General features: G+C 43.5%; 1 protein-coding gene across 5 annotated transcripts in view; it reads right to left on the bottom strand.

Annotated features, from left to right (window-relative positions):
- Positions 1-222: 222 nt before the first annotated feature.
- Positions 223-22,424, bottom strand: part of PTGR2 (prostaglandin reductase 2) — a 34,981-nt gene continuing 12,779 nt past the window's right edge. For 4 of the 5 annotated variants that reach the window (XM_084631964.1, XM_084631963.1, XM_084631966.1 and 1 more), the window contains 9 exons: positions 14,009-14,085; positions 11,369-11,487; positions 9,223-9,414; positions 7,948-8,118; positions 6,596-6,805; positions 4,941-5,062; positions 2,315-2,402; positions 1,342-1,381; positions 223-352 (listed from right to left, as the gene is read on the bottom strand). In XM_084631964.1, coding sequence (XP_084488090.1) covers positions 288-352; positions 1,342-1,381; positions 2,315-2,402; positions 4,941-5,062; positions 6,596-6,805; positions 7,948-8,118; positions 9,223-9,414; positions 11,369-11,487; positions 14,009-14,045 — 1,044 coding nt within the window. In that variant the 5' untranslated portion in view covers positions 14,046-14,085 and the 3' untranslated portion in view covers positions 223-287. Of the gene's footprint in view, positions 353-1,341; positions 1,382-1,975; positions 2,403-4,940; positions 5,063-6,595; positions 6,806-7,947; positions 8,119-9,222; positions 9,415-11,368; positions 11,488-14,008; positions 14,086-22,424 lie in introns of those variants that run through there. The other variant, XM_084631967.1, reaches the window with a different exon arrangement.

The raw sequence follows: 22,424 nt of genomic DNA, 5'->3' as shown, positions 1-22,424 counted from the left end.
ATGGACCAGTGGAAGAGTGTTTCAGGCTATGAAATGGAAGTATTTCAGGTACTATACAGCCTGGCTTCAGATACAAATTTAAGTTTCTCAGTGGAAGAGTTTTTCAAATGTACTCTTGCCTCTAAAAATCTCTGCTATCGAAGTTTAGGGGGGGGTTTAGTTGTTGGTGCCTGCTGTAACAAAAGGGAAGATTAATTTAAATAAAATAATGCTTGTTCAGCATTCAAGATAAAGAGTCAAGTTTATTTTATCTTTTGGGCCACGCTCACATGAAGAGGCAAAGATTTTTATTCAGAAATTAGCACTATCTGTTTTCCAGTGTTGCCTCCGGTCATCATGGACTGGAAAGCCCCTTAAGAGAATAAGAATAATACATATTATTAGGATAATACCAATTAAACATTTATGCATGTAGTAAATTTTTTTTTAAAGCAAAACTATTAGATAAGATCCTGAGAGCCTCCCTTACTGAATTATAACAACGTAAAGAGAAATCAAATTTTGGACTTAACGTATAGATTCCCCTACAACACAGGAAGTTAAGATACCATAATGTTAGAACACAACAAGTTGCCAAAGGCAATTTAAATAAGACTTTAATAAATTAGTTTTAACATTTAAAATGCCTGATCAGATCTTTGTTTACAACAATCACGGTTCATTTTTAATTATTGTATGCACTGTTGTTAGGATATGCCATGCAGACAACATGCAGTGCAGACACAATAGGAGGGCATATACCTGGCGAGCCTACAGCAAAGGCTTTTATTTAAAGCTTTGACCATGGGGTGAAGAGGCAGCTTCTAAAATATTTATTGCTTCAGAAATAATCATGAAAACTTTACATAAAAAGTAAAGCTGAATATTAAATATGGCTGTCCAGTTAGCCAACTCCCTTTAAAACAAATCCATGAAGTACAGTAAGCTAATGGTTCGAAATTAAACCCACCCTTTATGATTTACCTAATATTTTGTTCCCAGGAGTTTTCCTCTGACTCTGCGGGACTAAAGCATTACTTAAGTTGTGCTGTTACCTGCTGTAAGAATGCTTGTTTTCAAACCACAAGTTTTGAATGAGCTCGTTCTTTAGCTTTATAGCTTGGGTATATAAAGCCCCTTTTGGTTTTTTTTTCCCCTGTTTCTTATGGTTTTTAGCCACTGGCTGCAGGCTATTTTACCTCTCTTGAAGTGACATTTTGACCTTTTTAGGCAAATAATTTTAAAACCATGTTCTAGGAGAGAGACAAACATCTGAATTGGGGGAAAAGGAAAGGAGAGAGAAAGCTGTATTGTAACTATATTTCAGCAAAGATTATGCTAGAAAATAATTCAACATCTTACCCCCAATGTTTTCCAGGCCTTTTACCACAGTCTCTTTGACCTGTTAATAAAAATAGGTCTTGTTAGTTTTCCCTCCAAAATCAGTGTCTATCTGAAAGGGGCCATGAAATTGCCATAGTACTGACCAAAGATTTTAAAGGCATCCTTTTACTCCACAGGGGAAGGTGCTCCCTTTTGGACCTTGCCCTTTGGTCACGATTAAAGTAGCTATATTGTTCAAGCAGATTATTTTAAACCTGTAGGCGAATAAATCCTTTAAATGAAAGATAGAACATTACTGCACCTCTGGGTGTACATGAATGTGAAGTTCAGGGAGGATGAGCAGATCAGTTGGGGGACCACATAACATGAGTAGGCCTCAGGAGAAAAGATCTGGACAGGGGGTACTTACCCACCATAAAGTAATAGAGTGATTTTTCAAGTCTGGATTAGGACCCTCATGTCAAAAAACTAGGATCTGGCTTTCTCTGAGAATGGTAGAATCTAGGCATCAGTTATGTGTGCTTCTAAAGGACCCAGTTCTATTGCTGTAAAACTAAATTCTCAGTAGCTATATTGCCCTTTCTAAAACAGTGCTGCTATGAAAAAAAGCCTTCTCTCCTGCTGGTAATAGCTCACCTTACCTGATCACTCTCGTTACAGTGTGTATGGTAACACCCATTGTTTCATGTTCTCTGTGTATATAAAATCTCCCCACTGTATTTTCCACTGCATGCATCCGATGAAGTGAGCTGTAGCTCACGAAAGCTTATGCTCAAATACATTTGTTAGTCTCTAAGGTGCCACAAGTACTCCTTTTCTTTTTGCACATACAGACTAACACGGCTGCTCCTCTGAAACCTTCAAGTGTGTTATCACTTCCCTCTCCAAAGTGAGGCACTGCAGTCAAAGTGATTTTGATATGGACAAAGAAATTAGTCTTCCTGAAAGAAGGCTCATGCCTATCAATAAAATATAAAGGTTCAGTTCCTACCTTCAGTTTCCCCTCTTTGATCCACTGACAGAGCTGTAGAATACTAGCTTCTTGTTTGTCCATATAGTTCAATACCAGAAACCTCTCCCTGTGAAAGAAAAGAATGGATGATGATTTAATAACTAGAGTGGCTGCTCAATATATTTCAAAAGCCTTTGAAATCTTTTCAGTTTTATGGGCAAATGTAACAGAAGATTTAGTAGCATCATCTATAGTTACATGTAGTTCAGTCAGCTGCTGGGCAAGCTTGCTCATACAATTCTGTACAATGAAAGCTTTAGATGAAACAATGTGGTCTCAGACAAATAATCCTGCCTGTATTTCAAGCAGTATTGAAAGGAGGACTAGAAGCCAAGGAGTGCTATTAGAGCAGGGGTGGGCAAACTGTGGGCCACGGGCTGTATTCGGCCCTTCAGATATTTTAATCTGGCCCCGAGCTCCCGCCGGGGAGCAAGGTCCAGGACTTGCCCCATTCCAGCACTCCAGCCAGGGAGCGGGGTGAGGGGCTTGCCCCACTCTGCGCGTGCTGTCGCTCTGTGCGGCTCCTGGAAGCAGCGGCATTTCCCCCCTCCAGCTCCTACATGTAGGAGCAGCCAGGGGATTCTGCATGCTGCCCCTGCCCTTAGCACGACCCCCGCAGCTCCCATTGGCTGGGAACCGAGGCCAATGGGAGCTGCAGGGATGGCATCTGCAGATGGTGGGAGTGCGCAGAGCCACCTGGCCGTGCCTCTGCGTAGGAGCTGGAGATGGGACATGCTGCTGCTTCCAGGAGCTGCTTGAGGTAAGCACCCCCCAGAGCCTGTACCCCTGACCCACTCCCATCCTTCAAACTCCTCAGTCCCAGCCCGGAGCACCCTCCTGCACTCCCACCCCCTTATACCCACCCCCACCCCAGAGCCAGCATCTCCAGCCAAAGCCCTCACCCCCACGCCCCTGCACCCCAACTCTCTGCCCCAGCCTGGAGCCTCCTCATGCACCCTGAACTCCTCATTTCTGGCCCCACTCCAGAGTCTGCACCCCCCAGCTGGAGCCCTCACCTCCTCCCGTACCCCAACCCCCAATTTCGTGAGCATTCATGGCCAACCATACAATTTCCATATCCAGACTTGACCCTCGGGCCAAAAAGTTTGCCCACCTCTGTACTAGAGAGATCAGCTTAATATGTGACACTAAAATGCAGGTAATTTTTTTTTACACTTTTTTTTCCCCCCTCATCCCAAGTGGAAACAAAAAAGCTAGATGATGAGGTCATATTAGCTTTCTGGCCCCCACAATTTTGCATCTCTTGTCATAGCTGCTGTGGTAATCAGAAGAAACAGCAGTGATACCAGTGCTGACTGGCTGTGACACACCGACAGGATTACCTGAAGGCCCAATTCTCTACTGCCTTTAACTCTGAAGTTTGTTAGGCCTTGTCTACACTGCCACTTTACATTGCTGCAACTTTCTCACTCAGGGGTGTGAAAAAACACCCCCCCCCAACCGCTGCAAGTTTCAGCGCTGTAAAGTGGCAGTGTAGACAGTGCACCAGCGCTAGGAGCCGTGCTCCCAGCACTGGTAGCTACTCCCCTTGTGGAGGTGGGTTTTTTTATAGCGCTGGGAGAACTTTCTCCCAGCGCTGCTGCTGCGACTACACAGCCACATTAAAGCACTGACTTCAGTGCAGTATACAACTGTAATTAATGCTTAAGGTGAGAGCAGTGGATCTCAAACCAATATATACACTGTATTTCTGAAGCTTGTTCAGGTGTAGAATGCTTCAAGGAATGTGGAGATTTCGTGGGATAAGATGGGAGGTGATCCGTTAAAGAATTGGAAGTGGTCAACAAAAGACTGAAAACGTTAGACCTGATGCATTCGTCATCTGTTTTGGATTGTCCTAGCAGGGACCATCCTATAGGATCAGGTAGGCATATCAAACACTATTAATTTCCTGTGATTATGGGGTGGGTATAGAGGGGACCTTGAGCACTAGTAGAGTTTGGTCTTTGCAGTCTTATTTTAGTGTAAGCCTAACTGAGAGCCCACATTAATTTACATTCAGGAATCTTTTTCCTCTATATATTGTGTCATATTTGATATCCTCTTCCCTAATAAAGAAAATTAGTATTAAAAAGAGTAACTTAAAAAGTGGAAGATGCAGTGATCACAATACCTTCCAAGAAGGATTTTACTTAATTTTCTCTCCTCACACACAACTACACTCAGATACAAGACACTTGCTACAAAACATCTGGTAACAGAACCTTCCCCATATCAAAAAGACTGACAGACAGCCAAAGAATAAAGAAAGTGACCACAGGTAAGGCATATATCAGGAATTAAAATGCTTTTAATTCTGCTATTAGTACTATTCTGCTGTTAGTACCACTTGAAGTCACAATTCTCAGTGTCCCTTCTGCCCATTTAGTGGCCTCCTCACCAAATGTTTATAATACAAACAGCTGTGAAACACAGAATCACCAAGTCCTTCCCTCTGTTTCAGTAATCCAGTGTTACCATAAAAATGCCTACAGTGGATCCAGAGTCCCTCTCCTGAGATCAAATATACTAATAATGTAAATTCAACACATGTGAATTTGTGTGTTCAGTGCACCATGAAGCTGGTTGGGAAGGAGAAATATACCTTGTGATATTCCTTGCTTTCTGTATTTCTTCTACTGCAGGAGGCAGTGGGGGAGGATAAGGTACATCTTTATTATACTGGGAAATCTGTCCACATAGGATGATATGGCTGTTCTGATTCATCTGTTTGAGACAACACAAAATGAGAAATACTACTTTCTTTGCCCTCAAAAAGACACAAGCCTATTAGAAGTTAATTAGACTATATATGGTAACCAACAAGTGGCAACAAGTATATTGCTCAAAGTCATTTTCCTTAGAAGAAGAGATTGGGAGGATAATTGTATACATGTGGTCATTCAGCTTGTAACGACATAGCAGATGGTTTAAAAACAGTGCAGTAGTGGGGAGGATAAGACCACTGTACATGTACAATTCAACAAGGTGTTAACTGGGTAACATATGAGGGATTGTTACTTTACTGAGTGAGGATGTTTACTGTAGAAGGAGAAACAGTGCAAATACTCAGCTGTGTAATGAAAAATAAAAACCATTCCATGTATCTGTTTTGCAGTCTTACACAATTAATAAATGTGAGTTTTCTATTCTATTCTTTTAATTTGTGAAATAGGAGTAAGACAGACAGTGTCAATGTAGTCTCTCACTCATGAAAATATGAGTCCCCTCAACCACTTATATATGTGAAGTGCAGTACATTACACTCCCTTGCCACATTCCAAGTTTTAAACTAAAAACGAAAAAGGCACTTTCCTGCTCTCTACTCCAGCAGTAGAATAGCCTGAACAAAAAATGGGAGATCTTTGACTCCTGTTGCTGGCCCACCAAGTCCCAGAGGGTACCTGCTCTCAAGGGCTGACAGGAGTCACAGATTCCTGGAAATGCATAATACCCATTGTTCCCTTACTGCATATCAGGAGTGATTTAACAACTGTAATTAACTCTCCCCAACTATTTCCTTGATTGACCCTGGCAGCATTCAGATTGCCCAAATACTCTGAAAGTATTCTTCTAGTAAATACTACTAGTAGTAAAGCTTGAGTAAGAATGATAATCCATTTCCCCCCTTCCCAGGAACTCCAAGTGATGTTTTCAGGAGGTGGGAAAACAATAACCAATTACTCAAACGGAGTAAACCTCATTCAGCTGATGATCTGGATTATCATGATAAGGGTTTTCCTGAGAGAAGAGTTTCATTGACTGTCTCACTAAGGTCTTGACAAGTGTCCCTATTTTCTCCCCTTCCCACCTCCAACTCTGGTGATACTACCAGAGAGGATTGGTTAGGACCCTCGCTAGAGCCCAGCAATGTTACTCCTTAACCAGCTAGAGATTATCAAAGTTGAAAAACAACAGTAATTGCTCTCTCAGACAGGCACCGTTGCTAAGGTACTCCCTTGTCCCTGCTGGTTAGGGGAGTAAGACACCAGAAGTAGAAATTAAACTCAGGACTCCTGCATCACAATGCAAAATGGCTACTGCGAGGCCATCAGGCCAGTCCAGCATGATAGGCTTATGTCTCTGATGTTTGGACAGTTTGACTCAATCACATTCAGTATGTCAGGTACATGTGGGAAGGGAAGGTTTTCCTATCTTTCAGCAATTAATGCAGGCTGGTTTATATTACACTCATTCCAAAAGATGCATGAAGAATTTGGGAGGCGGCAGGGGTATAAACAGGACAGCTGGTATAGGCACCTGATTTATAACTGCATCACTGATGTCTCCACCAACATTATCAAAGTAAACATCCACGCCAACTGGGCAGAGTTCATGCAGCTGCTCTGCCACATTCCCCTTTTTGTAATTGATAGCCGCATCAAACCCCATTTCTGAGACCAAAATGGAGCACTTCTCATCTGTACCACAGATTCCTACCACTCTCGAGCAGCCCTCTAGGCGGCCAATCTGCAAAAACACCATAAACAAAACAGTGAGGCCATCAATTTGCCCACATTTCAGTACCCTGTAATCACTAGAATTTTAAGCAGCAGAATTACAGACACCAGTACTTTAGGGGCTGAATACAATTTAAGACTGCCAAATATCAAGCACCATTTCCCCTCCAGTAATTGGGTCTCCAGTAAAAAGACTGGAAAATCAAGATGTAAATATACTCTGATTTTATGTATTTGTTCAAATGCTGTGGTGTAACAGTTCGTGTTTGAATTGGACCTGTTTTAAGTTTACTTGTTGGATGCTGTGTATATACCTTACTCTGGAAAGCTTGGGAGGATAAATAATATTACTACCTTTTTAGAGAACTGTATACCAATAAAATATTAAAAATGGATAGGAAAGGATAGGATAGGTCTATCAACGGCTGTTAACCAGGATGGTCAGGGACACAACTCCATGCTCTTGATGTCCCTAAGCCTCTGATTGCCATGCTCTCGGTGTCCCTAAGCCTCTGGACAACAGGGGACGACGGATAATTCAATAATTGCCCTGTTCTATTCATTCTCTCTGAAGCATCTGGCTTCGGCCACTGTCAAAAGACAGGATACCGGACTAGATGGACCATTGATCTGACCCAGTTTGGCCATTCTTATGTAATGTCATCCAAAGCAACACATGAAAGTATTTACTATGCTTTTCACTGGCGATATCATCCTAATGCAGGGGTGAACACATCCATACTCCAGCAGCCTTGCACACAACATTTGGTAAGAATGTACCTTATCATAATGTTCCAAAGTCCATAAGATGGACAATAAACAATATATTTGTATTAACTAAAACAGGTAGGCAATTAGAAGTTGGGGGCAGACTACTATGCAGTAAATCAGTTTGTTTACTTTCAAGTCAGTGACAAAATAATCATCACACTCAACTTTTCCCCTCCCAGTTTCAAGAATCTGAAGTTCTACACCTAAATACATTCAACATAAATACCACCCCCCCCCCATTGACTGTGAGTCAAATTTACAGATGAAATAAGCAAGTGGGTGTAATTCCAGTGAAATCAGTGAAGTTACAAGAATGCACATCTCACAAGACAGAACTTAGAAGTAATAGCTCATTCTCTTGCAAATCTTAAACCCGTTTACCTGACCAGCCAGAGAACCACAGGCACCAGCAGCCCCACTGACAACCATTGTCTGATTGGCACCTAAAGACACATGTCCCTTCTCTTTTATTCCTAGAAAGGACGTCAGCCCAGTAATGCCAGCTGCACCAAGGAAGTAGGAGAGGTGTCCATCAACAAGTTGTGGATCAAGCTACACAAGAAAAAAAAAATTTTAAGTGACATTTTGGATTATTATTATTTGTTGACTGCAGATTTTAGGATGACCACATTTTAAATAAACACAAGTACAAAATAACCCAGGCTGTTTAGTTCAGACAAAGTACAAACCAGTATTCAGAAGCCTCCTGTGCACTAGCTGTCAGACCTACTATAATACTTCAATAACAAGGTAACAAAAAAGGGGAACATAAATAGGATTTTTTTTCCAAAATGCTTTTAACAAAAAGTCACTCACAAGAAATGTAACGATTTTTAGCAATTAGATGGTAAGATGTAAAATTATGCCATGGTCAAATACCAGTTCGGAGACAGAAAATAGTTAACGATGTTGAACTACACCCATGATGGTCTGAAGGATGCTACAGCAGGGTTGCCATATCCTGGTGCTGAGTTAATGACACAAATAGTCCTAAAACAAATGTTTCCAGAAAGCCAAGTTCCACCTCAAGTTGCAGAAGTTTTCTATTGTGAAAATGCAATATATAAATACTGTATGTGCAGAGGGGTCAAGTTATAGCCATTACAGAACTGTGACTTTGAATAGCCTTACCTTTGTGGGTGTGCTTGAGATTTTACAAGGTTTCACTAATGTATGCTTTTTGCATTTAATACAAAATGTGTTAGAATCATAGAATATTAGGGTTGGAAGAGACCTCAGGAGGGCATCTAGTCCAATCCCCTGCTCAAAGCAGGACCAACACCAATTAAATTAAGAACATAGTAGTAAGATATATTGGTGATCAGGTGTCAAAAGTTCTACCTGGAGTTTGCATGATTAATGGACAACCTTAACAGCAGCATCAGAAAAGATGCTGATGAATTTAACATTGGATTGTTTAGTGGCAGGAAAAGGAATTCTAATTGCTTCTTACAAGGAAAAGAGAAATTAATGTAGACTTTGCCAAACATAATTTGATCTGCTTTGTAGTAACTGGTTGCTTTATTAGCACTGCTTTGTTCTTGACATATCTCTAAAATAAAAGAATCAATTGTCACATGCAAACAAAAGATTTTTTTTTAAATGGAGAAAAATAGTGTACACACTAACTTAATTTTCTATAGTTCAGTATGTTACCTTTTGGAGGAGTCTTCCATCTAGAATGACCTTTGTCTGCCAGGGCCAGTTGAAAGAAGTTACAATATCTCCTTTAGCAAAGTTAGTATGTTTGCTCTCCTCCACAACCCCGATGCCCCCACCATCAGCCACCTCAGACAACTGCCAGGGCAAGAGGTAATCAGAACCTGTGTCTTCATTCATGCGGCAGCGCTAAAAGACAAGGCTCTAATGAGGAGATTCTTGCATGATGATGTACATGAGTTTTCTTTACATGTTCAGTAACTTGGAGTGGAATGCATTTAACAACGAAGCACAAAGGGCTACTCCAAAAATCTTTCAATAAGAACTCCACTTTCACCTTCTTTTCTTAATTCTTTATTTCTCCTTTCATTCATTCACATAGATACAAAGGGAGGACATTTTATTTTCCACAATAGTGTCACCACAAACACACATGCTGAAGCACCATACCACACAGAAACTTCTAGCCAATGAGGACTTGAGATTCTCTTCAAACCCAATCAACAGTACTTAATCAGATGAAGAGAACTTTATACAGAAACATGGGGTACTCCTCCACTAGAAGGGGCCAAGAATACTGCTCTTGCATAATCATAGCTCCTGCCAGCCCAGGGAATAAGAGCCCAGGATCAATAATCAAAGCTGGCTCTTGTGTGTAGGGTTACCAATTTTGGTTGGGCATATTCCTGGAGGTTTTATCGCAAGACAGTCTTTAATTGAAGACTCCAGGAGAATCCTGGAGGGTTGGCAACCCTATTCTCATGTAACCATGCAAATCATTATTGGTAGGCCACCAACCCAGACCCCAGGATGGTTGGTTTAAGATATTATGGGTTTAATATGAAATGTCATGGTTATGTTTTGAATATGATTTCCTATTTCTTCCTTCTGTGAAAACATCTGGGCCACTTGAGTTAAGCTGCCCTATTGGACCCTAAATTTTTTTTTTTTCATTAGAAATTGAGCATTGAAAGTGGATGTTGAATCATAAATTGTTGCTGGAAAGGTAGCTGGGCTCTTGGGGGACAGGAATGCCATCTTTCACACCTCCCTCCCATCTCTCCTTCCTCCACATCATTCCTGATCAGCCTCTTCTGGGTGGGTGTTGGTGCTGCTGCTACTCCTTTAATGGCACAGATGTGGGATTGACCTTCAGGTTGCTGTCATTGGCCTCTTGCTGTCTCACAACCTAGGCCAAGAGTGCAGGCTGGAGTGAATCCTGAAACCCAGATAGTTGTGCTAGATTCTGTGGTGGGCTGGCAGTACTAACTCTGCTGGATTTTCTATTAGAATTTCTGCCAAATTAAGGGCAGACTATTCTGTAGAGCTGCTGCTGCTACTCGGTTTCAGAGCAAAACTGTAGTGCCTAAAGTCCATGGCTGTGGGCCTTCTATGATTAGGGGAATCTAAAAATGTCAGGGTTGTCTCATTTTTCCTTTATATTCTGAAAAAAAGAGTATGTCTAGTATCCTTTTCTTCATGAAGGTTGAACATTTTATTTTACAGGCCCATGCAAAAATTGCTAAGGGTGGCTCTGTCTAGTTCCACCCCCAAATCCAAAGCGCTCCCAGCTATATATTGTTCACATGGATGGGCTTTTGCAGGTATTGGTAGAAGGGTGAGGGAGCATTAGACAGCCTCACTGGCCTCTCCACATGCTGTGTTTGTTTTTTCTTTGCTCCCTCCTACACCATCCAGAGCAGAGGAGCACCTGGCCCCACATATGTAAGTAAAAACTGGATAACTAAATAGAATTTAAGTGTACTAATTTTGTGCTTGGAAATAAGGTCCAGATCTTCAAAGGTATTTAGGCACTGTTTTCCCATGGAGTTCAGCACCTAAATACCTCTGAGGGTCTGGGCCTCGGTGACTACTTTTTAGGAGTATCAGGGAATTTTGATTTTTGCCTCTGCCCCACCCCATGACTATATATAACCCCATTCTTATATATAAAAACCTATATAAGCCACAGGCACATTAATGCCAAATTCCCCCCTAATATAACTCCACAGAAGTGAATGGAGTTATATCAGGGATAAGTTTGGCTCATAGTTTGTGTAGTTCACACTAAACATCCTGGTTGGCATGGAGGTAAAATCATTTTTAGAAAATCTCCTGACATTGCCTCAATTCTTTCACTTACCATGTAAGGGTCCACAGAGAGGTAGAGGGTTCGAGTTTGTACCTGTCCATCTGTGATTTTCTCTGGTAGGGGGACTGCTTCTATTCGGAAGTTTTCTGCCACTGGCACACCATTTTTACCTAGAATTATTTTAAAGTGAAGCAAAAAAAACAACCTCCAAACAAATCAGTAATAAAACCTTTGCTCTAACTTTCTTTTTAAAAAATTGAGGCCTTTTATTTAAATGTTCTGCTTCCTGTTTTAGTAAATAATTTAACTTTTTAAGTGGACTAAAATTCACAAAATTCCAGTTTGACATAGTATTCTTACATAGTATGTCTTGATTATTTATTTCTCTGAAACAAAAGAAATAAAAGGAGTTTTACGTACCCCGGGAAATATTTCCAAGGGTCTTTTCAGCAAGGGAGAAACTGACTTACAGCTTCATCTTGCAGGGTGGTGAGAACCCTAACCCTGATCCATGCATGCACTTAACTTCACAGTTGGAAGACAGGACACTGGGATAGATGAACCATTGCTCTGACACAAAACAGCACTTCTTATGTTCGAGTACCCATGCATTAGTGTTTGCAGGATCACGGCCATAGTTTTTTTGGACTGAACACGTAGCTTTGCATTTTCTCATATTAGCATTCAAAAAGGCTAACAAGAATACTTTTTAAAATGTAGCATATAACTTTGCACAGAAGGTACATTTAACAAATTGGGGCTAAAAAATTAACCTCCTTAATAAATGAATTATTCGTAGTCATTTTATTCTTAGATCAATTTTCCAAATTAGTCTAAGTTTCCATAGGAAGCAAAACAAAAAGAATATGTCTTAAGGTTTTTTTTGTTGCAAAGACAGTCTTGATAACCTAAATCAGTTTGCCTTGCAGAATGGTCTTCAGCCACCCACAAACTGCAGAAAAGGTAAATTCACCGTTTTCCCCAACCCCATTCACTCAAGTGGGATGTGAACATCAATGCATGCAGAGGACAATTTCAATGCTCTTAAGTAAGGACAGCTGGATTTGAGACGCTTTAAAAATGCTGGTCCCAGTTCTGCTCTCATACTAGCTTTACACCAATATAACTCACTTATGGCAACGGAATTTTTCCTGATTTGCACTGGTGTAAGTGAGAAAGGAATCAGATCCATGGTGCCTAATCTTGCTCTAAATTACACACATGCAATACTACTGAATTGCACCTGTGTAACGGGAGAATTATGCTGTTTTTATACTTTTCATTCTGAAATTAGGAAGTGTCAACCGTAATTGAGAAAAATTAAAAACCAAAAACCAATACCCAAACACACTTACTAATTTTATTCATTTAACATAGTTTATTAAAAGACACATGAAATTATAATTGATAGGTATACATATAATTTGGGACAGAAAATGTATTCATGCTAATATTTTTTACACATAATGATAAGTTCACTTTACTGCATCACAGTCTGGACAGTCAGGTTAGGAACTCAACACCACTCCTAAATTCTGAACAGTCCCAGAGCTATAAAGTTTTATCAGGGCAGGTAAGAAAAATGTGGCAGAGATCAAATCCAAACTTGGCTCATATAAATTGAGTTGTTCTTATTTTCCAAAGACAATGACATACTTGCGTAGCGACAAAATTCTGATTAGCCCCTCACACAGAGGTGGCATTGGACCAGTTTCTCTGGTCTGGTACAGCCTCTCTGTGCCATTTCCAGAAACCTGGTGGGTCTGGCCAGATGGACTCTATACCACTTTCTTTTGTGGCCTCCCTTGACACAGAAGTCTTGCCAGAGAAAAGACAGTGTGGCCAGAGTGCCAGTATGCTTTAGATATTCCTCACTGCCACAACAGCCCTTTGGGGCCATAAGCAACTATGCTTAACTTAGAAAAGTCCAGATGCTGTGGTAATTCCCAGGATTAGAGAGCTTCTCTCCAGGGTCTGTGCTAAGTGCCCCGCAGCCAGACCTAAGAACTGGGGCCATTTCTGGCGTTAACTGAACAAATTTAGGTCATTGATTGATCCTTCACTCACTTCAGAGAAACACTTATCTACAGGAGATACCACTGTCGTTTTTACCTGCAAAAACTATTTCCAAACTGAGAAATATCCAAAAATGTCAACATTTTTCCTGGTTCTGCAGCAGCAAACTAATAAACACTATTCCAAGAGTTGTTCTGACATCTACAGTGATGCAAGTGCATAAGCAAAGAAGTAAACAACAAAAGCCATGTAAATTTCAAGCTCTTTAGAAACATGGGAGGAAGCAGAGATTCAAAATTTGCCAAAAGAAAAGGACAAAAGTCAGCAGAGAAGCATATTATTTTCAATCATCTCAATTACAAATAGCAGAGTAAAATGAGAACAAATTTTAAAGCTAAAAAACAGTAAATGATAGCGTGCCTTTGGCTATTGCCACTGAGTCACTAATGTTACACCTAACTCTATAATACATATGGACTGTGTTTTTTCTTGCCTAAAAGTTTGAAGACTGCATATACAGGCTCAATAACTACACTTCTATCATAAACCTCTTTTTCTATTGCACATTACTTTCTGTCAATATCTCATGTTACTTTCCTCCATTTCCCTCCCCATTTAGGAGTATTACACAATTATACAAAATACACTGATCTTTTGTTAGAAATAAATACATACCAGGACGTGAGTTCAACACCACTCTTTGTATAATCATTACCACTTTGGCAGGAATTCCACGCTATATGTCAGTAACCCTGTAAAGCAAAAGCTGTTTGAAATGCATGTCAAATTTATACAATTTTCTTACTGAGAAACATTTTGGGGGTGAAGTATTCAGTAATTTGAAACTCAGAGAAAAACAATTTAAATTCCACATGTGGGTCCAATGGAGAGCAAAACATTCAAGTGGTCTCACAGACAGTGGCTGCGGTTGAAGTCACAACTGACTACAGACAGCTGCATATCTTTTGCTTCTTGAGGTGGGAGAAGCCTGCCATCCTTCACTTTTGCTCTGCAACTATTCTGTTAGCAAGGATAATGATGGGAAACTGATTAAGGAATACAGAGTGTGAAAGAAGCAGGAAAAGAGCTAAATGAGAAAAATTTACCCAGAATGATTAACTTATTTTTAAAATGACTGACTTCAGTAGGGTAATGATTTCACTCCCAGTTCCTTTAAACTTATAAATGAAGCCCATGCTTAACTGTCTCTGCTGACAGGTATACCAGATATGTTAGAAAAAACTCTCTCTTTCAGCATAGCTGGTTTTTCTTGACATGAACTGGCATTCCATAGAAAACTATTGTTAAATTGAATTCAAATTTCAGCAGCAAAGGGAGTAAAAAAAGATTAGCTGTGAAGGTCTGGCCCCATTTAAGTTAATGGAATTTTGTCATCTACTTTGATAGAGCCAAGATTTCACCCCGTAGCCCAATGACATCTTCTGGAAAGGCTTTAGGAGACAACTAAAGGTCTCAGTCCTGAAAACACACATGCAATTTTACATACATGTATCATCCCACTCAACTCAATGTCAGGTAGTTTGGACCCAAAAATTAGCGTTTGGAAATAAGTTTTATAAAATATATATTATCTGTAAAAACTGAAAAAGGTTTTGTTTATATTTAAATATTCCTCTGCAGTGATTGCAACACAAATCCAAACACCACTGTAACAGTATGTGAAATCAGGAAGTAAAACAGCCTCATCTGCTTTACTTTTTACCCTTCACTCATTCAGTTTGGACAATTAAACAGCAATAAAAGTGAAAAACAAATTAGATTTATTTAAAAAATCCAAAAACCACAAACCCTTTTTAATATCTCATATTAATTACAGATTTCAGAGTAGCAGCCGTGTTAGTCTGTATCCGCAAAAAGAAAAGGAGTACTTGTGGCACCTTAGCCCTGGTCTACACTAGGACTTTAGGTCGAATTTAGCAACGTTAAATCGATTTAAACCTGCACCCGTCCACACAGTGAAGCCCTTTATTTCGACTTAAAGGGCTCTTAAAATCGATTTCCTTACTCCACCCCTGACAAGTGGATTAGCGCTTAAATCGACGTTCCCGGCTCGAATTTGGGGTACTGTGGACACAATTCGATAGTATTGGCCTCCGGGAGCTATCCCAGAGTGCTCCATTCTGACCGCTCTAGACAGCACTCTCAACTCAGATGCACTGGCCAGGTAGACAGGAAAAGAACCGCAAACTTTTGAATCTCATTTCCTGTTTGGCCAGCGTGGCAAGCTGCAGGTGACCATGCAGAGCTCATCAGCACAGGTGACCATGATGGAGTCCCAGAATCGCAAAAGAGCTCCAGCATGGACCGAACGGGAGGTACGGGATCTGATCGCTGTTTGGGGAGAGGAATCCGTGCTATCAGAACTCCGTTCCAGTTTTCGAAATGCCAAAACCTTTGTGAAAATCTCCCAGGGCATGAAGGACAGAGGCCATAACAGGGACCCGAAGCAGTGCCGCGTGAAACTGAAGGAGCTGAGGCAAGCCTACCAGAAAACCAGAGAGGCGAACAGCCGCTCTGGGTCAGAGCCCCAAACATGCCGCTTCTATGATGAGCTGCATGCCATTTTAGGGGGTTCAGCCACCACTACCCCAGCCGTGTTGTTTGACTCCTTCAATGGAGATGGAGGCAATACGGAAGCAAGTTTTGGGGACGAAGAAGATGAGGAGGAGGAGGAGGTTGTAGATAGCTCACAGCAAGCAAGCGGAGAAACCGGTTTTCCCGACAGCCAGGAACTGTTTCTCACCCTAGACCTGGAGCCAGTACCCCCCGAACCCACCCAAGGCTGCCTCCTGGACCCAGCAGGCGGAGAAGGGACCTCTGGTGAGTGTACCTTTTAAAATGCTATACATGGTTTAAAAGCAAGCATGTGAAAGGATTACTTTGCCCTGGCATTTGCGGTTCTCCTAGATGTAGTCCTAAAGCCTTTGCAAAAGGTTTCTGGGGAGGGCAGCCTTATTTCGTCCTTCATGGTAGGACACTTTACCACTCCAGGCCAGTAACACGTACTCGGGAATCACTGTAGAACAAAGCATTGCAGTGTATGTTTGCTGGCATTCAACCAAAATCCGTTCTTTATCTCTCTGTGTTATCCTCAGGAGAGTGAGATATAATTCATGGTCACCTGGTTGAAATAGAGTGCTTTTCTTCAGGGACACTCAGAGGTGCCCGTTCCTGCTGGGCTGTTTGCCTGTGGCTGAACAGAAATGTTCCCCGCTGTTAGCCACAGGGAGGGGGGAAGGTTGAGGGGGTAGTCACGCGGTGGGAGGAGGCAAAATGTGACCTTGTAACGAAAGCACATGTGCTATGTATGTAATGTTAACAGCAAGGTTTACCCTGAAAGAGTGTAGCGACTGTTTTATAAAATGTGTCTTTTTAAATACCGCTGTCCCTTTTTTTTTCTCCACCAGCTGCATGTGTTTCAATGATCACAGGATCTTCTCCTTCCCAGAGGCTAGTGAAGCTTAGAAAGAAAAAAAAAACGCACTCGCGATGAAATGTTCTCCGAGCTCATGCTGTCCTCCCACACTGACAGAGCACAGACGAATGCATGGAGGCAAATAATGTCAGAGTGCAGGAAAGCACAAAATGACCGGGAGGAGAGGTGGAGGGCTGAAGAGAGTAAGTGGCGGGCTGAAGAGAGTAAGTGGCGGGCTGAAGACAGGGCTGAAGCTCAAATGTGGCGGCAGCGTGATGAGAGGAGGCAGGATTCAATGCTCAGGCTGCTGCAGGACCAAACCAGAATGCTCCAGTGTATGGTTGAGCTGCAGCAAAGGCAGCTGGAGCACAGACTGCCACTGCTGCCCCTCTGTAACCAACCGCCCTCCTCCCCAAGTTCCATAGCCTCCACACCCAGACGCCCAAGAACGCGGTGGGGGGGCCTCCGGCCAACCAGCCACTCCACCACAGAGGATTGCCCAAAAAAAAGAAGGCTGTCATTCAATAAATTTTAAAGTTGTAAACTTTTAAAGTGCTGTGTGGCATTTTCCTTCCCTCCTCCACCACCCCTCCTGGGATACCTTGGTAGTCATCCCCCTATTTGTGTGATGAATGAATAAAGAATGCATGAATGTGAAGCAGCAATGACTTTATTGCCTCTGCAAGCGGTGATTAAAGGGAGGAAGGGAGGGTGGTTAGCTTACAGGGAAGTAGAGTGAACCAAGGGGCGGGGGGTTTCACCAAGGAGAAACAAACAGAACTTTCACACCGTAGCCTGGCCAGTCATGAAACTGGTTTTCAAAGCTTCTCTGATGCGCACCGCGCCCTCCTGTGCTCTTCTAACCGCCCTGGTGTCTGGCTGCGCGTAACCAGCAGCTAGGCGATTTGCCTCAGCCTCCCACCCCGCCATAAACGTCTCCCCCTTACTCTCACAGATATTGTGGAGCACACAGCAAGCAGTAATAACAGTGGGAATATTGGTTTCGCTGAGGTCTAAGCGAGTCAGTAAACTGCGCCAGCGCGCCTTTAAACGTCCAAATGCACATTCTACCACCATTCTGCACTTACTCAGCCTGTAGTTGAACAGCTCCTGACTACTGTCCAGGCTGCCTGTGTACGGCTTCATGAGCCATGGCATTAAGGGGTAGGCTGGGTCCCCAAGGATACATATAGGCATTTCAACATCCCCAACAGTTATTTTCTGGTCTGGGAATAAAGTCCCTTCCTGCAGCTTTTGAAACAGACCAGAGTTCCTGAAGATGCGAGCGTCATGCACCTTTCCCGGCCATCCCACGTTGATGTTGGTGAAACGTCCCTTGTGATCCACCAGAGCTTGCAGCACTATCGAAAAGTACCCCTTGCGGTTTATGTACTCGGCGGCTTGGTGCTCCGGTGCCAAGATAGGGATATGGGTTCCGTCTATAGCCCCACCACAGTTAGGGAATCCCATTGCAGCAAAGCCATCCACTATGACCTGCACATTTCCCAGGGTCACTACCCTTGATATCAGCAGATCTTTGATTGCGTGAGCTACTTGCATAACAGCAGCCCCCACAGTAGATTTGCCCACTCCAAATTGATTCCCAACTGACCGGTAGCTGTCTGGCGTTGCAAGCTTCCACAGGGCTATCGCCACTCGCTTCTCAACTGTGAGGGCTGCTCTCATCCTGGTATTCATGCGCTTCAGGGCAGGGGAAAGCAAGTCACAAAGTTCCATGAAAGTGCCCTTACGCATGCGAAAGTTTCGCAGCCACTGGGAATCGTCCCAGACCTGCAACACTATGCGGTCCCACCAGTCTGTGCTTGTTTCCCGAGCCCAGAATCGGCGTTCCACAGCATGAACCTGCCCCATTAGCACCATGATGCATGCATTGGCAGGGCCCATGCTTTCAGAGAAATCTGTGTCCATGTCCTGATCACTCACGGGACCGCGCTGACGTCGCCTCCTCGCCCGGTATCGCGTTGCCATGTTCTGGTGCTGCATATACTGCTGGATAATGCGTGTGGTGGTTGATGTGCTCCTAATTGCCAAAATGAGCTCAGCGGTCTCCATGCTTGCCTTGGTATGGCGTCCGCACAGAAAAAAGGCGCGGAACGATTGTCTGCCGTTGCTCTGACGGAGGGAGGGGCGACTGACGACACGGCTTACAGGGTTGGCTTCAGGGAGCTAAAATCAACAAAGGGTGTGCCTGTACATCAAGGAGTATTTCAGGCAGGACTGCACGGAGGGTTCCAATAAGAAATGGTGCACCAAAGTTATCGTTGTTATTGGAACAAGGAGGTTAGCCTGGCCTCTGATTGATACATGGCTAGATTTACCTCGCTGCGCCTTCTCTGTGAGTGACTGCAGTGTGATCTAGACAGGGGAGGAGGAAAATGAGTACAAAACAAATCTGGTCTATTTCTTGTTCTGACCCACTCCATCTATCTTTTACATCTTTGGCTGGCAGCAGACGGTGCAGAAGGACTGCATGCCATCCACATCTCATGGCTGCTTGGCAGAAGATGGTACAGTACGACTGCTAGCCATCTTCATCTCTTGCCTGCCTGGCATAAGATGGTACAATACGACTGCTAGCAATCCTCATCTCTTGCCTGCCTGGCAGAAGATGGTACAGTACGACTGCTAGCAGTCCGTATCGCCTGCCCGCTCACCATAAGACGGTTCAATAGGACTGCAGGACTAAAGAGAATGACCTGGTCAAGTCACTCCAAATTTAGTCCCTGCGCCCATGTCTGCCCAGGCGCTCCCAGCCGACGTGGCCAGGACCACCTCGGACACGACGAGGACGACTACCAGTCGTATTGCACCGTCTGCTGCCAGAAGGCAATGGGTTGCTGCTACTGTGCAGCAAAGCCGTACCGCGTCTGCCAGCAGCCAGGAGACATAGGGTGACGGTTACCTGAGCTGGCTCCATGCTTGCCGTGGTATGGTGTCTGCACAGGTAACTCATGAAAAAAGGCACGAAACGATTGTCTGCCCTTGCTTTCACGGAGGGAGGGAGGGAACGGGGGCCTGACGACACGTACCCAGAACCACCCGCGACAATGTTTTAGCCCCATCAGAGTGCTCCATTGTGAGTGCTCTGGACAGCACTCTCAGATGCCCGATTGTTTGCCATTGCTCTGACGCTGGGAGGGGCGCTTACAGGGTTGGCTTCAGGGAGCTAAAATCAACAAAGGGGGTGGCTTTACATCAAGGAGTATTTCAGGCAGGACTTCACGGAGGGTTCCAATAAGAAATGGTGCACCTAAGTTATCGTTGTTATTGGAACAAGGAGGTTAGCCTGGCCTCTGATTGATACATGGCTAGATTTACCTCGCTGCACCTTCTCTGTAAGTGACTGCAGTGTGATCTAGAAGAATGAGTCCCCTAGACAGGGGAGGGGGGGAAGCAAATCTGGTCTATTTCTTGTTTTGATCCACTCCATCTATCTTTTACATCTTTGGCTGGCAGCAGACGGTGCAGAAGGACTGCATGCCATCCACATCTCATGGCTGCTCGGCAGAAGATGGTACAGTACGACTGCTAGCAGTCCGTATCGCCTGCCCGCTCACCATAAGACGGTTCAATAGGACTGACTGCAGGACTAAAGAGAATGACCTGGTCAAGTCACTCCAAATTTAGTCCCTGCGCCCATGTCTGCCCAGGCGCTCCTGATCGACCTCACAGAGGCGACCAGGAGCACCTCAGACATGACGATGACGGCTACCAGTCGTACTGTACCGTCTGCTGCCACAAGGCAAGGGGTTGCTGCTACTGTGTAGCAATGCCATACCGCGTCTGCCAGCATCCAGGAGACATAGGGTGACGGTTACCTGAGCGGGCTCCATGCTTGCCGTGGTATGGCGTCTGCACAGGTAACTCAGGAAAAAAGGCGCGAAATGATTGTCTGCCCTTGCTTTCACGGGGGGAGGGAGGGTGGGAACGGGGGCCTGACGATATGTACCCAGAACCACCCGCGACAATGTTTTAGCCCCATCAGGCATTGGGATATCAACCCAGAATTCCAATGGGCAGCGGAGACTGCGGGAATTGTGGGATAGCTACCCACAGTGCAACGCTCCGGAAGTCGACGCTTGCCTCGGTACTGTGGAAGCGCTCCGCCGAGTTAATGCACTTAATGCACTTAGAGCATTTTCTGTGGGGACACACACACTCGAATATATAAAACCGATTTCAAAAAAACCGACTTCTATAAATTCGACCTAATTTCGTAGTGTAGACATACCCTTAGAGACTAACAAATTTATTTGAGCATAAGCTTTCGTGAGCTACAGCTCGCTTCATCAGATGCATGCACTGGAAAATACAGTGGGGAGATTTTATATACACAGAGAACATGAAACAATGGGTGTTACCATACACACTATAACGAGAGTGATCAGGTAAGGTAAGCTATTACCAGCAGGAGAAAAAAAACAACACAATCTTTTGTAGTGATAATCAAGGTGGGCCATTTCCAGCAGTTGACAAGAATGTGTGAGAAATGGGGGGGAGGGGGGAAATAAAAATGGGGAAGTAGTTTTACTTTGTGTAATGACACATCCACTCCCAGTCTTTATTCAAGCCTAAGTTAATGGTGTCCAGTTTGCAAATTAATTCCAATTCAGCAGTCTCTCCTTGGAGTCTGTTTTTGAAGTTTTTTTGTTGAAGAATTGCCACTTTTAGGTCTATAATCGAGTGACCAGAGAGATTGACTGGTTTTTGAATGTTATAGTTCTTGACATCTGATTTGTGTCCATTTATTCTTTTACATAGAGACTGTCCAGTTTGGCCAATGTACATAACTCCTTTTCATATTAATTAATGTCCCTATTAAAAAAAATGAAAAACACTGAGGTACCTAATCTAATTTCAGTATGGATTTATATCCATGTTAAGGGAGGGTAAACAGACACCCCAACATACAAACATATAGCTAAATATAGAGAAATAAGATTAGACAGCTCATTACATTGAACAACCTAAGGTGAAGGGATGTATGTAGGTCTCACACAGTCAAGTAAAAGTGACAGTGACATCAATAAATAAATAAATTACATTGCACTAAAGACTGCCATTTAAGATATGTTTTTCAATATGAGGTAAGAGACAGCAATATAAGGCAACTCAAGTATTGCTCTCCATGAAGAGGAGAGAAGAAATATCAGGTCTTTGCTTCAGCAGCACATTTTCTTCTGAGAAGGGTCAAGGGCAGGGGTGAAAGTAAGGGGGTACAGGTCGGTACGGCGTACCGGTAAAAGGCAGCCGCCAGTACGAGCCCCTACCACTGACTTTAAAGTCACTGCCCCTTTTGCGCCCCCTCGCCCCCCATCGGCAGCCCTGCCGGGTCCCTACCAGCAGGGCCGCCAATGGGGAGGCACAAAAGGGGCAGTGATGACCCAGCAGGGCTGCCAGTGGGGGTTGCAGAAGGGGCAGTGATGGCAGCACTTATCACTGTTCTTTTTGCCCCCGGCTGCTGATGGTGGGGGAGGAGGAAAGTAGCAGCTGCCCTGGGGCCACAATTTTAAAGGGCCTGGAGCTCCAGCCGCCGCTGCTGCTACTGTGAATCACGGCTGGAACCCCCGGTGGTACGGGCCAGGGAGCACAGATGGGAAACACTGACCCCCAAGCCCTGCCCCTTCCACCCAA

Source organism: Lepidochelys olivacea (genome assembly GCF_965140295.1).
Source record: "Lepidochelys olivacea isolate rLepOli2 genome assembly, chromosome: 6".
Lineage (NCBI taxonomy): Eukaryota > Metazoa > Chordata > Testudines > Cheloniidae > Lepidochelys > Lepidochelys olivacea.
This window is presented reverse-complemented; position numbering and strand designations above follow the sequence as displayed.